The 15815-nt window shown below is 43.1% G+C and overlaps 1 protein-coding gene across 1 annotated transcript; it reads left to right on the top strand.

The window, feature by feature from the left end:
* Window positions 1-10: 10 nt before the first annotated feature.
* On the top strand, window positions 11-8960 carry TDP2 (tyrosyl-DNA phosphodiesterase 2). The gene is made up of 7 exons (XM_054985172.1): window positions 11-265; window positions 342-427; window positions 1203-1376; window positions 2427-2518; window positions 3043-3161; window positions 3970-4140; window positions 8315-8960. Exons 1-7 carry the CDS (start codon window positions 74-76, stop codon window positions 8594-8596), a joined length of 1116 nt encoding a protein of 371 aa, XP_054841147.1. The 5' UTR covers window positions 11-73; the 3' UTR covers window positions 8597-8960.
* The last annotated feature ends 6855 nt before the right edge of the window (window positions 8961-15815 follow it).

The following is a 15815-nucleotide window of genomic DNA, read 5'->3' as shown; positions in this document are numbered from 1 at the left end:
CCGCCTTCCTGTTCCTTCAGCGGCGGGAGCTGAGCTGGGAGGCGCTCCGCGGTCCGCCTGCTGAGCTGGAGAGATGGAGGTGGGCGGCGTGGCTTCCGGCACGGAGCAGAAGCAGCAATTGCCCCCTCAGGGGGTGGCGGAGGAGGACCAGCAGGAAGAGCTGGAGAAGCGCCGGCAGCTCCTTTGTGGAGAGTTTGCCTCCATCACCAGCAGTGACGCGGCTGTGGCCCAGTGCTACCTGGCCGAGAATGACTGGGATATGCAGGTAGGTAGGTTCCGACGTGATGGTTTGGAACGATGGCTTCGAGACAAGATCCCATCTTTTTGCCTTTGCTTTTCAGAGGGCGCTGAACTCTTTTTTTGAACCACCCCTTGAGGAGTTGCCTGTAGACACGATCCCCCAGGCTCTTCCGGTAACTGAAACGTTGTGAGTAGTCGGTGTGACATCTCTAGACTGTAATTCTGGAAAGGAACATGGAAAATAATCCTAACGTGTATACAAATGTATTACGTGCTACCGGTGTGGGTGTGCGAAATGCAAGTGTTTTTTGATTGGAATGAAGTAATATTAGGTTGGTTCCTTTCTTGGATTTGTCATATTCTCCATTTGTTTGCTGTATGGGGAGAGGCATGGTAAAAGCCACCAGGACATGTCCCACTTTGACTTTTTAAATAGCCCTCCCTGCCTTTGCCTCATAGACTTCACCCCAATTTGCTCTTGGATTTCTCATGTGCCTTTTGGTGGACTTGAAAGAAAGGAGTTATAGGAGCCACCCCAACCTTTCAATTGCTATTTTCACAATTGCAGGAAGTGCCCTAAATTTTCTATTCCATTTGAAGAAATACGGCCCTTTTCTTGGTTCATTCTCATTGGTGGATTTTGATCAGAGCTGTCTGCTGTCCTTTATCTTGTCTCTGCAGTGACTTGTGGCTTACCCTCATAAGCTAATGCATAGACAGTTCTCTTATCATTGGTACTTCCTGTTTTGTACCTGATGTTATCCAAAGAAGCAAGCAAGCCAAAACCTCAGGGCAACTGCTGTGACTCATTCCTTTTCACCTCATTAAGTGCCCCTCCTGATATCAAGCTGATTTGTTTTGCGCGGGGCTTGTCCAAAATATTTTTCTGTAGAAAATGAACATGTGCTACTTTGCCTAGTAAATTTTGTCTCTCAAAGTCTTTTCTTGTGTATGTTTTCTAGTGTTGACCTAACTGATGGTCTGACTGTTGGCAGTGCAGCTGTGGCTGTGAAAAAGGCAGGGCCTGGCTTACAAGAGAATGATAGCACATTTTCTTTAATTACTTGGAACATAGATGGCCTGGATTTGAGTAACCTGCAAGAAAGGGCTCGAGGAGTCTGCTCCTATATAGCTCTGTAAGTACCTCCTGCAGCAGTCCTATGAACACTTTTACGGTAGAAAATTCTGTTAAAATAATTGCAGTGCTTATTAATAAATGTACTTCATAATGGGCTGCATGCTGTCCTTTAAGAGCAAGCCTAGCTCATGTAATATCAAATCTTGTGCTAGATATTTGTTAAATGAGGGCCTCCCAAGAATAATTATGCTCATCTAGAAATAATTTTAACCCCAGTAATATTTGAATATGTAGCTGTTAACATAAGATCTCTTAATTGGCATAGTTGTTGAAATCAGTATATTTCAATGGCATTTCCTTATGAAGTATCATGTATGTTGAATTCTGTCATGATTTTCAATTTAAAAATTGTAAGTGTTGTTCTTCCCATCTCCCTGCAACATTTTTGTTGGTAGCTACATTTAGTTTTAAAGGATAACAATGTTGGGCCATTGTGTTTGAACTGTTTGGGGCTGCTTTTCTCTTCAGATGGCACCAAACAATCTTATAAAAAGAAAAAGTTTTCAAATTATCCTCTCCCCCCACCCAAGAAAAGTGGTCCAGGTCTGGCCAGTTGATTTTCACAGGTGCCAGGCTGTGAGCCCCAGGTTAAGGGCCCAAGAGCCTTTGGCTTGCTCTTCTGGCCCTGCTCAAGTTAAATACCTGTAGAAAAAGAAGAGATCACCAGCCTTTTTGCCCTTAACTGCTTGTAGCCTGCTGCAGCAAGCTACCAAGGTCTTTTTTTCATTGCTGGTAAAATTTTGGCAAAAGAGTGTGAGAGAGAAGGATTTTTGTTTGGCAAGAATTCAAATGTGGGAGAGAACTGCCATTACAATAATTTATGGGTACATGAATCAGCCCACTGATTATTTTTAAAGTAATCAGAAAAATGTGTTTTCATTTTATTAAAACATCCAGACTCAAAACCGCAATCCTAAGCAGGCATACAGCTCATTGACTTCAGTGGATTTAAAAGGCCTTAATTCTGCACTGTTAGTTCAGTTGGTCCCAATCATTGGGACTACCTCAGTGTTACTTGGGTTGCATTTATAACCTTCTCCTTGTTTAGGTACAGCCCAGATGTGGTATTTTTACAGGAAGTTATTCCTCAGTATTTCAACTATCTACAGAAGAGAGCTGTTAGTTATACGATTATTCCAGGTAAAGGAAGTTATACTAATTATTATAAGCTTCATGATGGCATTCCCATGTCTTGTGTTAATGTAGTATTTTGATTATTACAGCTGTCTTTTCTTTGTGTGGTGCAAAGATTGGAGTAGACTCTAGGAGATTCACTGAGTGACCTTGGGAAGTTACTGTCTCTTGGGTTAACCCCGAATTCTCACAAATATCATTGAAACCCTTTGGCAATCCAAAATTTTCTGTTTGATAGTTCTGCACCTTCTTGGTGCAGAACTTTTTTTTTAAAAAACGTTACCTATAAAAAAAATTTTTTTGTTAACAAGTCAGTAGAACCTTCTGTCTCTACAGGATTGATTATGAGAGAACCAAAGTGGCTGTGTCATTTTCTTGAACACTGATTGCTTTGAGTGGACAGTAAAGGGAGTGTAGAATGTTTTATAATACATAAAATGAAATAAATAAGGTTGTCTTCTTATTCTGTGTAATTTCTGAATGATTTTATTGCTGACCTTTGCATTCTCTCTGTCTCTCTCTCTCTCTAGGTAACACTGAAGGTTATTTCACTGCCATAATGTTAAAAAAGTCAAGAGTAACCATTTTAAAGCATGAAATAACACCATTTCCAACTACCTCCATGATGAGAAATTTATTAGCAGTATATGTGAGTAAACTGTTGAATTTTGTACATCTAATTCACAAATAATTTATTATTCTAAAATTGTCCTCCCATAGTATAAGACTGCTGAATTCCATGTCTGGATAAATTTTAGTACATTTTTATCTTACTCTCCTTCTAGGGAACTTAAAACATCATACTTGTTCTCCTGTTCTTGCAACTATCTAATAATCATCACTAATGTTTTCTTTTTCGGCCCCTATTTTGGTAATAACTCCCAAACCAAAATAGACTTAACCTCTAACATCACATATTTAATAATTAGCTCCTAAGAGTTCACTAAACGTGTTAGTTAATTAATCTACCAGTTAAACCAATTACAGTTTGCAAAACCTGTCTTTTTATTATTATAATATCAATTGCGATGGACTAAGCATGGTATAGAAGAATCTGGAACTGACATAGTGTGTGCCCAAAGGGATTGCAGTCTAAAGAACACAGCATAAAATTCAGAAGGAGGCAGAGCTTGAAGAAGAGGAGATAATTCACTAGGATCAGAGAGATAAAAAACTGTTCTGATACAGCTTTGGTTAGAGAGTTGGACTAGGACCTGGGATTACCAGGTTTGAATCCCTCGCTCAACCATGGAAGCCTACTATATGACCTTGGGCCTGTCACAGTCTCTCAGCTTAACCTACTCTCATAGGGTGACTGTTGTGAGGATTAAATGGGGGGGGGGGAACAATATGAAAAGCCATTTTGGTCTCCTATGAGGGAGAAAAGCGGGATATAAATAAAATAAGCTTTGTGGAAGAAACCTGGCTTTATCTTGTGCATCTTGTTCCTCTAACAGGGAACCATATCTGGCATTGATCTCTGCTTTATGACCTCTCATCTGGAGAGTACGAAGACTCATGCCAAAGAGCGTTTAAACCAGTTGAAGCTGGTGCTGAAGAAAATAAGCAATACTCCGGCATCCACTACTGTGATCTTTGGAGGAGATACAAATCTGAGAGACAAAGAGGTGAACTGCAGCAAATTATATTTTTAAGTTGAGGAGTAGTATTGCAGAGGTCCCTGGCTAGAAGAACAAGGACGTGCTTCTCAAGCCCTGAACATGAGCAGTACAACACAAGGAGGGAGAGGTATTTAACACTTATCTCCCTGTACTTTAGTGGAGACTTCTGGTGGGTCAGTTTGGACAAAACAACTCATGCCTCATGGCATGCATTTTCCAATCCTGTTTTGCACCACTTGTCCCAGGACAGCAGAAGCTTCTCTGCTGGTTGGAAATTGGCAGGAAGGAGATGAGGGCAGTATCAGAAGAAAAGAAAACTATGCTTCGCCATGCAGCTAACCACTGAGGAAGGGGCAGCTGCTGAGGGTCATGATAATTCCACTGCAACTTACTAGCATAAACAATGTTGTCGTCCTTATCAGCACGAGAAGTCTGACAGGAAAACACACACTGAGTCCAATGGAATAGCAACGAAAAAGTTTATTCAGTAGACATGCTGGAAGAAAGAGAGAACTAGTTTGGAAGGCCCAACTTTTTATCTTGCACAGTTTTTACATTCAAGGTGGTTATTGCATGGTGAAAATTTTATAAGGGTATGTGTTATGCCCCCTTCTTTCTCTTGGGTAGATTTTGCTTTTAATCTTTCCATTACACCCTCTGGGTAGATTGCTGCCACCAGGAATATTATATTCCAAGATATTTTATTTAAATTTTCCCTTTAGTAACGTGCCCAAGCGTCAGGCTCCTTTGTGGTTCTATGTGGCCCTGAGGATAGGAATGGAATATTGCAATGACAGATACTCTGGGATAGAAGAAAAACAAAGTAAACTTTTTTTTTTGAAAAGCGTATCGGTTTCATATTATTTCTAAAACTTGATAGTTTCAAAGAGTAGTTCTCAATTCTTAAAGTTACTTTCTTAAACCCAGTCACACAGATCTTTTCTAAGGCTTCACACACAGTTTGCCTGCTTTCTCCTGACTGAATGTCCTTTCACAAACATACTCAGTTCAGGTTTCCACATAGAAATTTATCTCAGAAATACTTAAACAAGCTCAGGCAGCACACAGCTAGCCTGCTTTCTCCTGACTGAATGTCCTTAATCCATTCTTAGTCTAAAACTGCATTCACTCTTCTCAGTCATCAACCAATCATATTGCTCACTCATCCCTCTCTTTCACCCCCACTCTTCACCTATATCACACCAAGCATTTAAAGACACATGCACACATTTCTTAAAATCATTACGGTATGGTTGAAGGGTGTGTGACACTGCTAGCTTACAGCAGATAAGCAGGTCTGGTCAGTGCCTGGAATAGAGGCCTCATGGCAACCCCTTGAACCTGGGTGAGGGAGGGCAAAACAGTTGCCTTGGGAGAACTATGCTCCCCCCCCCCCCCGGTTTCTCACTCCTCCATTATTCCCAAACAGGAGGCTGGAGAGGAGGGGTGGTAATTCTTACCCGAGAGTCTTTCTCCTTTGGGCTGCTCCCCACCCCTGAGATCTCTGGTATTGATTGGGTTGGCCTGGTGTGGGGTGTTGAGGAGAGTTTGGCTGTTTGGTGTACCGACCACCTAGCGCACCAGCAGATACTCTGCTGTGCATGTTGGAGGGGGTGGTGGGGTGGGCCTTGGAGTATCCCAGACTCTTAGTGCTGAGGGACTTCAGTGCCCATGCTGATGATGCTACTTGCTCATAGGCCACAGACCTGGTGTCTTTCATGCCAGTGCTGGGACTCTCCCAATTTGTATTGACCCCTACACATCAAGCAGGCCACACGCTAGATCAGATCTTCAGGACGGGGATTCATGTGGATCTGGAAGTAGCCAAATTGGTGCCATGGTCAGACCATGCAATCTTGAAGGCTCAGTTGGATGCCCCCCCCCTTTGCATGGGCCGCGAGCTGATTGATTTATGCTTGCCTGCAGAGACTTGTGGATCTAGTTGGTTTCCAGAATGGTCTGCAGGATCCGATGCTCCCTGACAGTTTATTAGATATGCTGGTGGAGGACTGGCATGTCCCTCTCTCTGAAGCCATCAACGACATCTCTTCCCCCCTCCATTGCCCTCTGCATTCCTGCACCAGACTGGCTCCTTGGTATACAGAGGAGCTACGGTGGAAGAAATGGGAACTGAGACGGCTTGAGCGAGTGTGGTGATGATCTCGAGACAAAGAGGCAAGAACATCCTATAGGATGTTTTTGAAAACCTATAGGGTGGTGGTGACGCCTGTGAAGAAGAAATATTATGCAGCCTCCATCGCGTCAGCAAGCTCACGCCCAGCAAAATTGTTTAATGTGGTTTGATTGCTGTCACAGGGAGACCACCAAATGTTGAATCCGAGTATTAGCTGTGAGGCTTTTGTGAGCTTTTTTGCTGATAAAATCCTATCTGTCCGCCGCAACTTGCTAGCCACTGTTGATACAGTACATGAACTAGAGACCCCTTGGCCATCTTCGGAGCTGACATTGGAGTGTTTTCAGTTTGCTCTCCGGGGAGAAGGTTGACAGGAGTCAGGACCCTGCGAGCTGTGAGGCTCTCCATGTCTTCTTTGGACCTGTGCCTGTCACGACTGGTAAAAGCCAGTGCTGACTGGCTGGATCTTTCGGCAGCATTCAGTACAGTTGACTATAATCTGTTGACCCACCACCTCGCCAGTGTGGGGATATGAGGGACTACCTTGCAGTGGCTCATCTCCTTTCTCCATGGTTGGGGTAGCGCTAGGGAAGAAATTGTCATCCTGTCACCTTTTGGTGTGCGGTGTCCTGCAATGGGGAGTACTCGCGGGGAGGGCAGAATAGAAATATAATAAAATAAATATTTTTGTAAAATCCTTGCTGTCTTCCTCCTTGGTAGAAGATGGGTGTTATGTCCTCCTTTCTGTCATGTAATTAGAATTTGCCTTAAACCCTCTTCTTACACTCTCTGGGTAAATTGCTGCCACCAAGAATTATTAATTTAAATTTCCCCTTTAATAATCCAGAGGAGTTAGCCGTGTTAGTCTGTAGTAGCAAAATCAAAAAGAGTCCAGTAGCACCTTTAAGACTAACCAATTTTACTGCAGCATAAGCTTTCGAGAATCAAGTTCTCTTCGTCAGATGCATGATACAGAGACTGGTCTCCTCCCCTTCTCCTTCCTCCTCTTCTATATTTGACCAGTCTCTGTACCATGCATCTGATGAAGAGAACTTGATTCTCGAAAGCTTATGCTGCAGTAAAATTGATTAGTCTTAAAGGTGCTACTGGACTCTTTTTGATTTTGTCCCTTTAATAATGTGCCCAAGTGTCAGGCTCCTTCATGGGACTATCTGGCCCCGAGGATACAAATGGGATATATATATATATAGGAATAACATATACTCTAGTATGAACAAAAAACAAAAAAAAGTTTTACAAGAAGTGTATCAGTTTCACACTATTACTTAAGCTTGATGGTTTCAAAGATTGTTTTTGATTCTTTAAGTTTCCTTACATGGGCTCAGTTGCACAGATATATATAACTTTCTCTCTTAGGTGCACAAACAGTTTGCCTGCTTCAGACAGAAAATGGTTGTTTACTCTCAGACACACAGAGTTCAGGCTTCCACACAGGTTGTATTTGTCTCAGAAATATATAGACACTCTCAGGCTGCACACAACATGGCAGTCTAAACCAGAATGCAGAACGTATCTTTCCACTCAGTAACTAAAAACTGCAGTTCACTCTGCCCCCAGAGCACTGCCACTGTCCAATCAGATTTCACTCCAGTCACACTTCTCAACTCCAATCACTCTGTCATCAACTAATCATCTCACTCACCCCTCTTTCACCCACACTCTTCACCTGTATTACACCAAGCATTTAAAGTAACACACACACTTTAAATCATTACCATAGGATATAAATACAGTAAGCCATAAATGAAGTGACAATGAAACAGTCATGTTAATATATTTCTAAAATTCTATGTATTTTTTTACTTTTACATCTACCCTTTCTTCCATCATAGGGTTCAAGGTAGTATACAAAGAAGTCTCTTTCAGTCTCCCAACCAAGTACAGATGTCCTTAGCTTCAGTGAGGTTGCTATATGATGTGTCTCTAGTCCATACCCTGGGACTGATCTATTATTGTTAATAATTACTGTTGACAGTGTGCTTTAAAGAAATCATTATAAACGCTTTCCACTTCTTTCTCAATCAGGTTGCTGAATTAGGTGGCCTGCCTAGCAACGTTCTGGACATCTGGGAGTTTTTGGGCAAGCCAGAACATTGTCACTACACATGGGATACAAGCCAGAACACGAATTTGAATGCACAGTACAACTGCAAGTTACGGTTTGATCGCCTGCTTCTTCGAGCTGCTTCTACTGACAGTCAAATTGTCCCCCAGAGTTTAGATTTAATTGGGCTGGAGAAACTAGACTGCGGCAAATTTCCTAGTGACCACTGGGGTCTCTTTTGCAATTTTGATGTGATACTATAAGAAGCCCTTTTAAGGACAATTTTAAGTTGCTTTTTTAAGGACACTTATCTTCCTGTTTTCAGTTATAGTTGTTAAATTTTACACTGGTTTTAGGATTTTTTTTATTTGCACACTTATGAACATTCTCCTTCAACTGTTGGAAAATCTGCTCTTTCTTTCTTCCAACTTTTTTCTCTTCTACTTTCTCCCCCTTCAAATGCACTTAAGTGGGTTTTTAAAATTAATGCCTATGACCACAGAAATGTAAAAGCCATTTAGAATATTGTATATTCTGTTACCCTCAAATCAGAATAATTCACTGAGTCTGTCTTAAATAATTGTATAAAATACTTAATAAATGCTGATTGTAAGATTCTTTAGCTGATATGGAAAAACAGTAGTCAATTGCTTACACAAGCTGGTAAGTGTAGAACTATTGGGTGTATTGCTGAAGTGTCAGTGAAAAAAAGAGCTACTGATTCAGGACCTTACAGTGTCATCCTAAACACAGTCACAGCTTTCCCAAGTCCTCTGAAGTCAACGGGCTAACTGTATTATACACTTGAATTGGTATAACCCTCTGATCACATAATGAAACCAAATAAGGGAAACCTCCATCATTCTCCCCATGCTGGACGTCTGCAGTCAGGAAGCAAAAGACAGTGACCACTAAGGTTTCTGAAATCCTATAGATAAGTTATGATTGCCCATGGATAGGTAAGCCTATCATTTTTCAGATGTACACTCATCACTTTCCCTGTTACCCTGTACTTGCAAGGAATTCTAAACTCCTACCTTTGCTTAATGGAAATAATCATGCTATTTAATCTGCAGACATGCTGTTATGTCTGTACAGCCATTTTTCCCAGGATGAAACAGAGCTGAGTCATGATTGGACTAATTATCCATTTTTCTTAACAATGAATTTATTGCAGCCCTTGAGTAATGTCTTAACATACACAGACAAATAAGGTAGAAGTCCATTCTACTTCTTCCTGTTGATTAGCTGCTTGGTGAGACTATGGGAGGATTTGGAAAGAGATTATTATACTGCTGTTGCCTCTCTCTTGGATTGGTCTAATCTATATGGCTGGACACAGGAGGAAACGGGAAGTGCAGCCATACTTATTGAACTTGCCTTTCTCTCTCAACTGCTGCTGCAGACCTGCTGAAAAATTAACAGACAAAAGATCCAAATCTATGTATGTTCAGTTCATTGTAAATTTAGCAATTGGAACTGACTGGAAAGTTTGTCCTTTAACCGGTGAAAGGAAGAAAAGTTTATGCTCTGATTATATGGAAGTATGCAAATATGCTGATGACACCTGATCCAGAGAATGGTGAGTTTGAGATGTAAGTGCCCAAGAAAAGCTAGGCTAGAATTAGAGAAGGGTCTTCACACTCTGTGGCGCACCCAGATGGAAGAAGTATTTTACATCATTTAAACGAGAGATTCAAGGTCTGATTGCAAGGTGCTGAACACATTTCACATTCGTATACTAGCTGGCTACTGGCGAACGGGAAAGGGGGGATAGCCTATAGACAAAATGAAGCAGGTCATCTTGTCAATTTTTGTTAAAAGTTAGTAATGAAAACTGGGATTTGTGACTTGTTACTGCCCCAAGATAACCATCTCTCGGTACATAAGTGTGTATGGGTGGGGCTGTCTGATAGTATTTAACAAGCAGTAGAATAATAATAACATTCGATTTATGTACTGCCCTTCAGGACAACTTAACACCCACTCAGAGCAGTTTATGAAGTATGTCATTATTATCCCCACAACAAACACCCTGTGAGGTGGGTGGGGCTGAGAGAGCTCTGCGAAGCTGTGAGACTGACCCAAGGTCACCCAGCTGGCTTCAAGTGGAGGAATGGGGAATCAAACCTGGTTCTCCAGATTAGAGTCCTGCGCTCTTAACCACTGCACCAAACTGGCTCCTACGCTGTTTTATCAAAAGAAGTAGACTCTTGACAAAAAAGCATAGGATTTAATAGTTCAGCTGAAGTTTATTGAGGCCTTCAGTGCATGCGCCCGATAGACAGGAATTGCTGGTAACAGCAGGAGTCAAGTAACTTGGACCAGCCAAAGCAGTCTACAAACTTTGGGTGTTCTCTAGAATTACTCCTCCCTGGACTTGAAGTGAAACAAGTAAAAGAGGACTGACTGGCTGGGCCTGCAAGAATACTTATACTTTGAATACATGCTATGGAAGGTTGGTAGGTGACAGGAGCTTATTACTGCCTCAGCTATCAAATCTTTGATTTACTCTGGGGTAGCTACCAAAAGAATCTACACGAGTGTGACGCCATTGCTTCTGGGTGGCATGGGGTTCCACAGAGTGGTAAATCAATAGCACCCACCCCAACACCCACAAATATCCACAGGAGACCTGGCAACCACGGTTGGCACCTTCGGAATTCTAACACAGGGTGGTAGGTGCAACCAAAAAAAATGGCTGCCATAGGAGGTGAAGCCATGCATACAGAAGTAGCTTAATTTGCAGAGGAGTGATTAAAAAAATGCACTAGGAAAAGTAGTGAGAGAATAAAACCAATGCTGTAATAGTAGCTGCTGCCGAAACAGCATTATTATAATCTGTACAGCCAATCAGATCTCCAGTAGCCAGTCAGAAGCCCTGCTGGGCAAGAGACCCACCTTCTAAAAACACTTGGTGGGCACCAGGAAACGTGTCAGCGAGTGGGTGCCATAGTGCCCATTGGGGGATCACTGGTGTAGAAAATGCTGAGCTAAGGAGAATCTAAATAATAATTAAATTATAGAAAATACTCAAAATAAAATAAAATCTGCTTTGCAGTTCAGTGTGGATGGCTCACACAGCCTAAAGGCTAGGAGCTGTGCGGTTAGAGAGAGAGAATATGCTGAGCTGGTCAGCCTTGATATAAGGCAGAGTCATAATCCCTTCCCAGCGCATTTCAGGGAGGAAAACTGTTTTCAAGCCTTTGTTGGTTCATTTTTTCTGGTATCTTCATTTATTTACTTCATTTATACCAAGCCTTTCTCCCCAATGGGGACCCAAAGCAGCTTACATGATACTCTCTAGAATATCCTCACAACAGCCCTGTGAGGCAGGTTAGGCTGGGAGTGTGTAACTGTCCCAAGGTCACCCAGCAAGTTTCCCGGGCAGAAAGGGGATGCGAACGTGGCTCTCCCAGATCCTAGCCCAACACATAACCTACTACACAATGCTGTTTTTACTCCCTGATGCCTGAAATAGGTAGGAAATGTTTTCAACTTAAAAAAAAATGATTTTAATGCCTTCATTATAATACCTTTTTACACCAAAGATTAAAATACCCCATACACTTCTCTCAACACAGCACACTTGAAGAGAAAAAAAAAAACTATGGAGAATGAATCCAGACACAATCACTACTGCGACCTAGTTTACATGAATATCCTCAAAACATGCTTCAGCCCCTCCTGACGGTGAATATAAACGGTTAATATTAAAGTGACTTCACGGGACACAAGTCTGTGCTAAGTCTCAATGATCTCACCTCATGGGAGGCACCTGTACTTTACAGCGCCCTCTTAAGTACAGTCACACCCCTCTAACCCCCCGTGCTTTCAACGCCCGGCCTGACCCTCTCGAGCCCTCTCTCCCATTCTTTCTGCAGCCGGCCCTTCCGAGCAATTCCCCCTCCGGCATATTTTCGAATTGCGCCTGTGTGTGTCAGAGCCGGGTCATCGCCCCCTGGCGGCGGGGTTTGCCTTTAGCGCAGGGAGGCGTCCGTCGGAACAGCGGATGCGCGCCCGTGGCAAGGCGAGGAAGGCTTTTGCTCACTCATTTCTGGAGAGCAGCAAGCTCCGGATTGCCGGGCGTCGACAGCCTCTCCTTTACCAGCGTTGCTTACCGTGCCCACACCCCCTTTTTACCCTTGGGAAGACGAGGGAAGCAGATGGGGCGGTGGAGGAGTCAGCCCTGCAGCCCCTGACGCCGCCTGATTCCCCCCTCGCCCCCAATTAATCATCGCCAGGTAGGAAAAAAAAGGGGCTGTCACTTCTTTCCTCGGTAGGTGCTGCCGATGATGACTCGCTGGTGCATGCAGTGAAAGCGAACAGATGCCCGATGTGATAAATTCAGCGGGGGATGGATCCAGCAATTGCTGGAGATCTGGCGGAGATGCATTTGGTTTCTCTCTCTCTTGATGCTGGGTCTGTTCCTTGTTTAGATACGGGTAAGATCGGAGTTGAACCCACCCTTGAACTGGCTTGTTTTTTTAAAAAAACCGTAAACGAGCAAAGTCTTTTTGCCCCCTGCCTATTAAAAATGTTTGTTCATGGGGGGCGGGGGGAGGAGGATGCGTTGCTTGCTTGCTTGCATAGCTGAGGTGCAGTTTGCAAAAAGCTTCTACTGCGGCTTATTCCTGTCGACAGAGCCCTGTGTGTGTGTCCTGTACATCCTTCCTTCTCGCTAAATCTGTGTTGGTGATTTTTTGGAGGCAACATCGAAGAGTCATTGTCTGTTGTGTGCTCCTCCTGTGACAAGGTGAGATGCAGGCGGCCCCGCCTGACCTGTTTTAACCCTGCTGTGGGAAACCTGTTTAATTACATTATGCTGAAGTTGCAGAACGGTTGACTAGAAATGCTGGTGACCGGCTTATTTCATGAAAATACGTTTTTTGAAAGGGATAGGAGCATTTTCCCTGGGAATTTGCAACCTGTTGTCTCAGGGGCACACTTCATTAACAACGGATTTCTTGTTTGCAGAAAACCACCTTCCCAATTTATATAGGAAAAATGGATGAACTGAATAGTTCAAAATGCTTGTGGGCAACATTTAGTTAGGATCCCAAGACTTCAGTATTGATAATAAATTGAACAGAATTATGATACAAATACACAAAAATATCAAGTATGTGTTTTACTTCAGGCATTTTTGCATATGTGCAAAATGTGCAAAGAACTTGTTGTGATGCTTAAATTGGATTTTGTGTTTGAAATGTGAAAGGAAAACCTATATTTGCTATAATGTGCGTTACATTTTAAAATGGCTATTCTCAGGAGTTGTGTTGTGATGAAAACTGAGCCCATTCATGGGGAGGGCGGGATATAAGTCTAAATAAATAAAAGTGCTGTCAAGTCATAGCAGACTTATGGTGATCCATCCTGGGGCTTTCAGGGCAAGAGACTGGCAATGATTTGCCATTGTCTGCCTCTGTATAGCCACCCTGGTCTTCTTTGAAGGTCTCCCATCCAATTACTAACCAAGACTGACCCTGCTTAGCTTCTGAGATCTGATGAGATCAGACTTGCCTGGGTCAGATTTGCATATTGCATTAAAAATATTTGTAAGTGTTGCATCCCAACTAAAAAGTATTTTGAGCATCACTTCTGAAAAGTTGCTACCTATAGCTCCTCTCTGCAGTGTGGGTGGGTGGGTGTGGTGGTGGTGGGAAATTGAATCATTCTGACACATCTAGTATAAAAACGGTCCCTCCCATAAGAAAGAGCATCTTGCCTCAGAGACCACAAACAACGGTGGATCAAAAATCTATGTTGAAACAAAAGAAAGACTATAGCCCTAATCCCGTGGTTCCTTCTTGGTGGTGGGGTTCTTCGGATGGCCCCTGAAGCTCCCTTACAGATAAGGTTTCTCCATTTACTTCAGCGGGGGGGGGGAGTGACAGCTCCTTATGTGCAAAGGGTTGAATATGTTTCAAGACTATTCCTTCCATTGAAGTGAATGGGAACAAGAGTCCCATGTGTATTCTCAGACTAAATGTTGACCTATGGCTCAGAAGCCCTCGGCTGCGATTTTTAAGGTTACCATGTTGACTTTAGTGAGTATTAAGCACTTTTCTAATTAAGTGCACCAAAGGTGATATAATTTTCAGTCACTGTTTGGTGAGTCACCATAGATAATTGCTCTCTTCTCTCTTTACAATTTAGTTACCTTTTTTTTGCTTGAAGTGGTAAGAGGTAGTGATCCGCTGTTCCTCCAAATGTAAGCAACTTAAGAATCAGCTAATGCAACTACTTTTTTCAAAGTATTACAACTTGCATTTCCCCCCAGTGGATCTGGTTTGTTGAGCTATCTGTCTGCCAGTTTGGTGTAGTGGGAGAGCCAGTTTGGTGTAGTGGTTAAGAGCGCGGGACTCTATTCTGGAGAACCAGGTTTAATTCCCCACTCCTCCATTTGAAGCCAGCTGGGTGACCTTGGGTCAGTCACAGCTTCTGGGAGCTCTCTCAGCCCCACCCACCTCACAGGGTGATTGTTGCGAGGATAAAAATAACGTACTTTGTAAACTGCTCTGAGTGGGCATTAAGTTGTCCTGAAGAGTGGTATATAAATCAAATGTTGTTGTTATTCGAATTGCACGCAACACAATAATAAATAAAGATAATATGTTATCATTGATTGGCCTTGCTGAGCTGATACAAGTTTTCCACCAGAGACCTAAGTATCAGCCAGGTATCGGTATAATATATGCACTGTTCCAAGTAACACTTTTTGCAATTCTGTAGGTGTTATGGTGGGGTTATTATTATTATTATTATATTGGTGTGAATTTCTTGCTGTGCACAACTCCGATCAGAGTGACCCTCCATTGGTGGGTCTTTCTACCTTTTTCAGCAGACTTTATTTAGCTGCTTTTCATCTCCTTTTTCTTGTCCTACTTCTCTTTGGATGGCGGTATAGTAAGTCCCAACCATTTTGTCTCACTGTATCTGCAGCTGGGCCAAAGATCAGGAACACATACGACTTTGGTCATGCTTCAGTCATATGCTTGACAAGGCTTATGGCCAGCCCCCCGGACTCACATATATAGCCACACACATCTTAAATCTACTAGGGCAGCGATGGCGAACCTATGGCACGCGTCCCACAGCCACCATGCAGAGCCCTCCCTGTAGGCACGCGAGCCAGGGCTCATTTGGAGACGTGGGTTTTGGCCCCGCCCACATGATTCCTTTTCCCAGGGCTCATTTGGAGCCGGAACGCACAGGAACAGCGTTCCAGTAGAGCTGAAGAGAGGTCACGTGGGTTTTGGCCCCACCCATGTGATTCCTTTTCCTCCGACCGCAAGCCGAGTGGTGCTGGGCTTCAAAGGATCAGTAAGCTGCTTGGATTCCTTCTGCTCTGCTCCTTTACTTTCATTTGTGACTGGAGCGGCTGGGGGGGTGGGGAAGAGAGAAAATGAATGAGTGCAAGCCGAGTGGTGCTGAGCTCCAAAGGAACGCAAGCTGCTTGCATTCATTCTGCTCTGCTCC

This window comes from Eublepharis macularius, chromosome 7, assembly GCF_028583425.1.
Source record: "Eublepharis macularius isolate TG4126 chromosome 7, MPM_Emac_v1.0, whole genome shotgun sequence".
Classification (NCBI taxonomy): Eukaryota; Metazoa; Chordata; class Lepidosauria; order Squamata; family Eublepharidae; genus Eublepharis; species Eublepharis macularius.
Note: the sequence above shows the minus strand (reverse complement) of the source record. Positions and strands in the feature narration are given on the sequence as shown.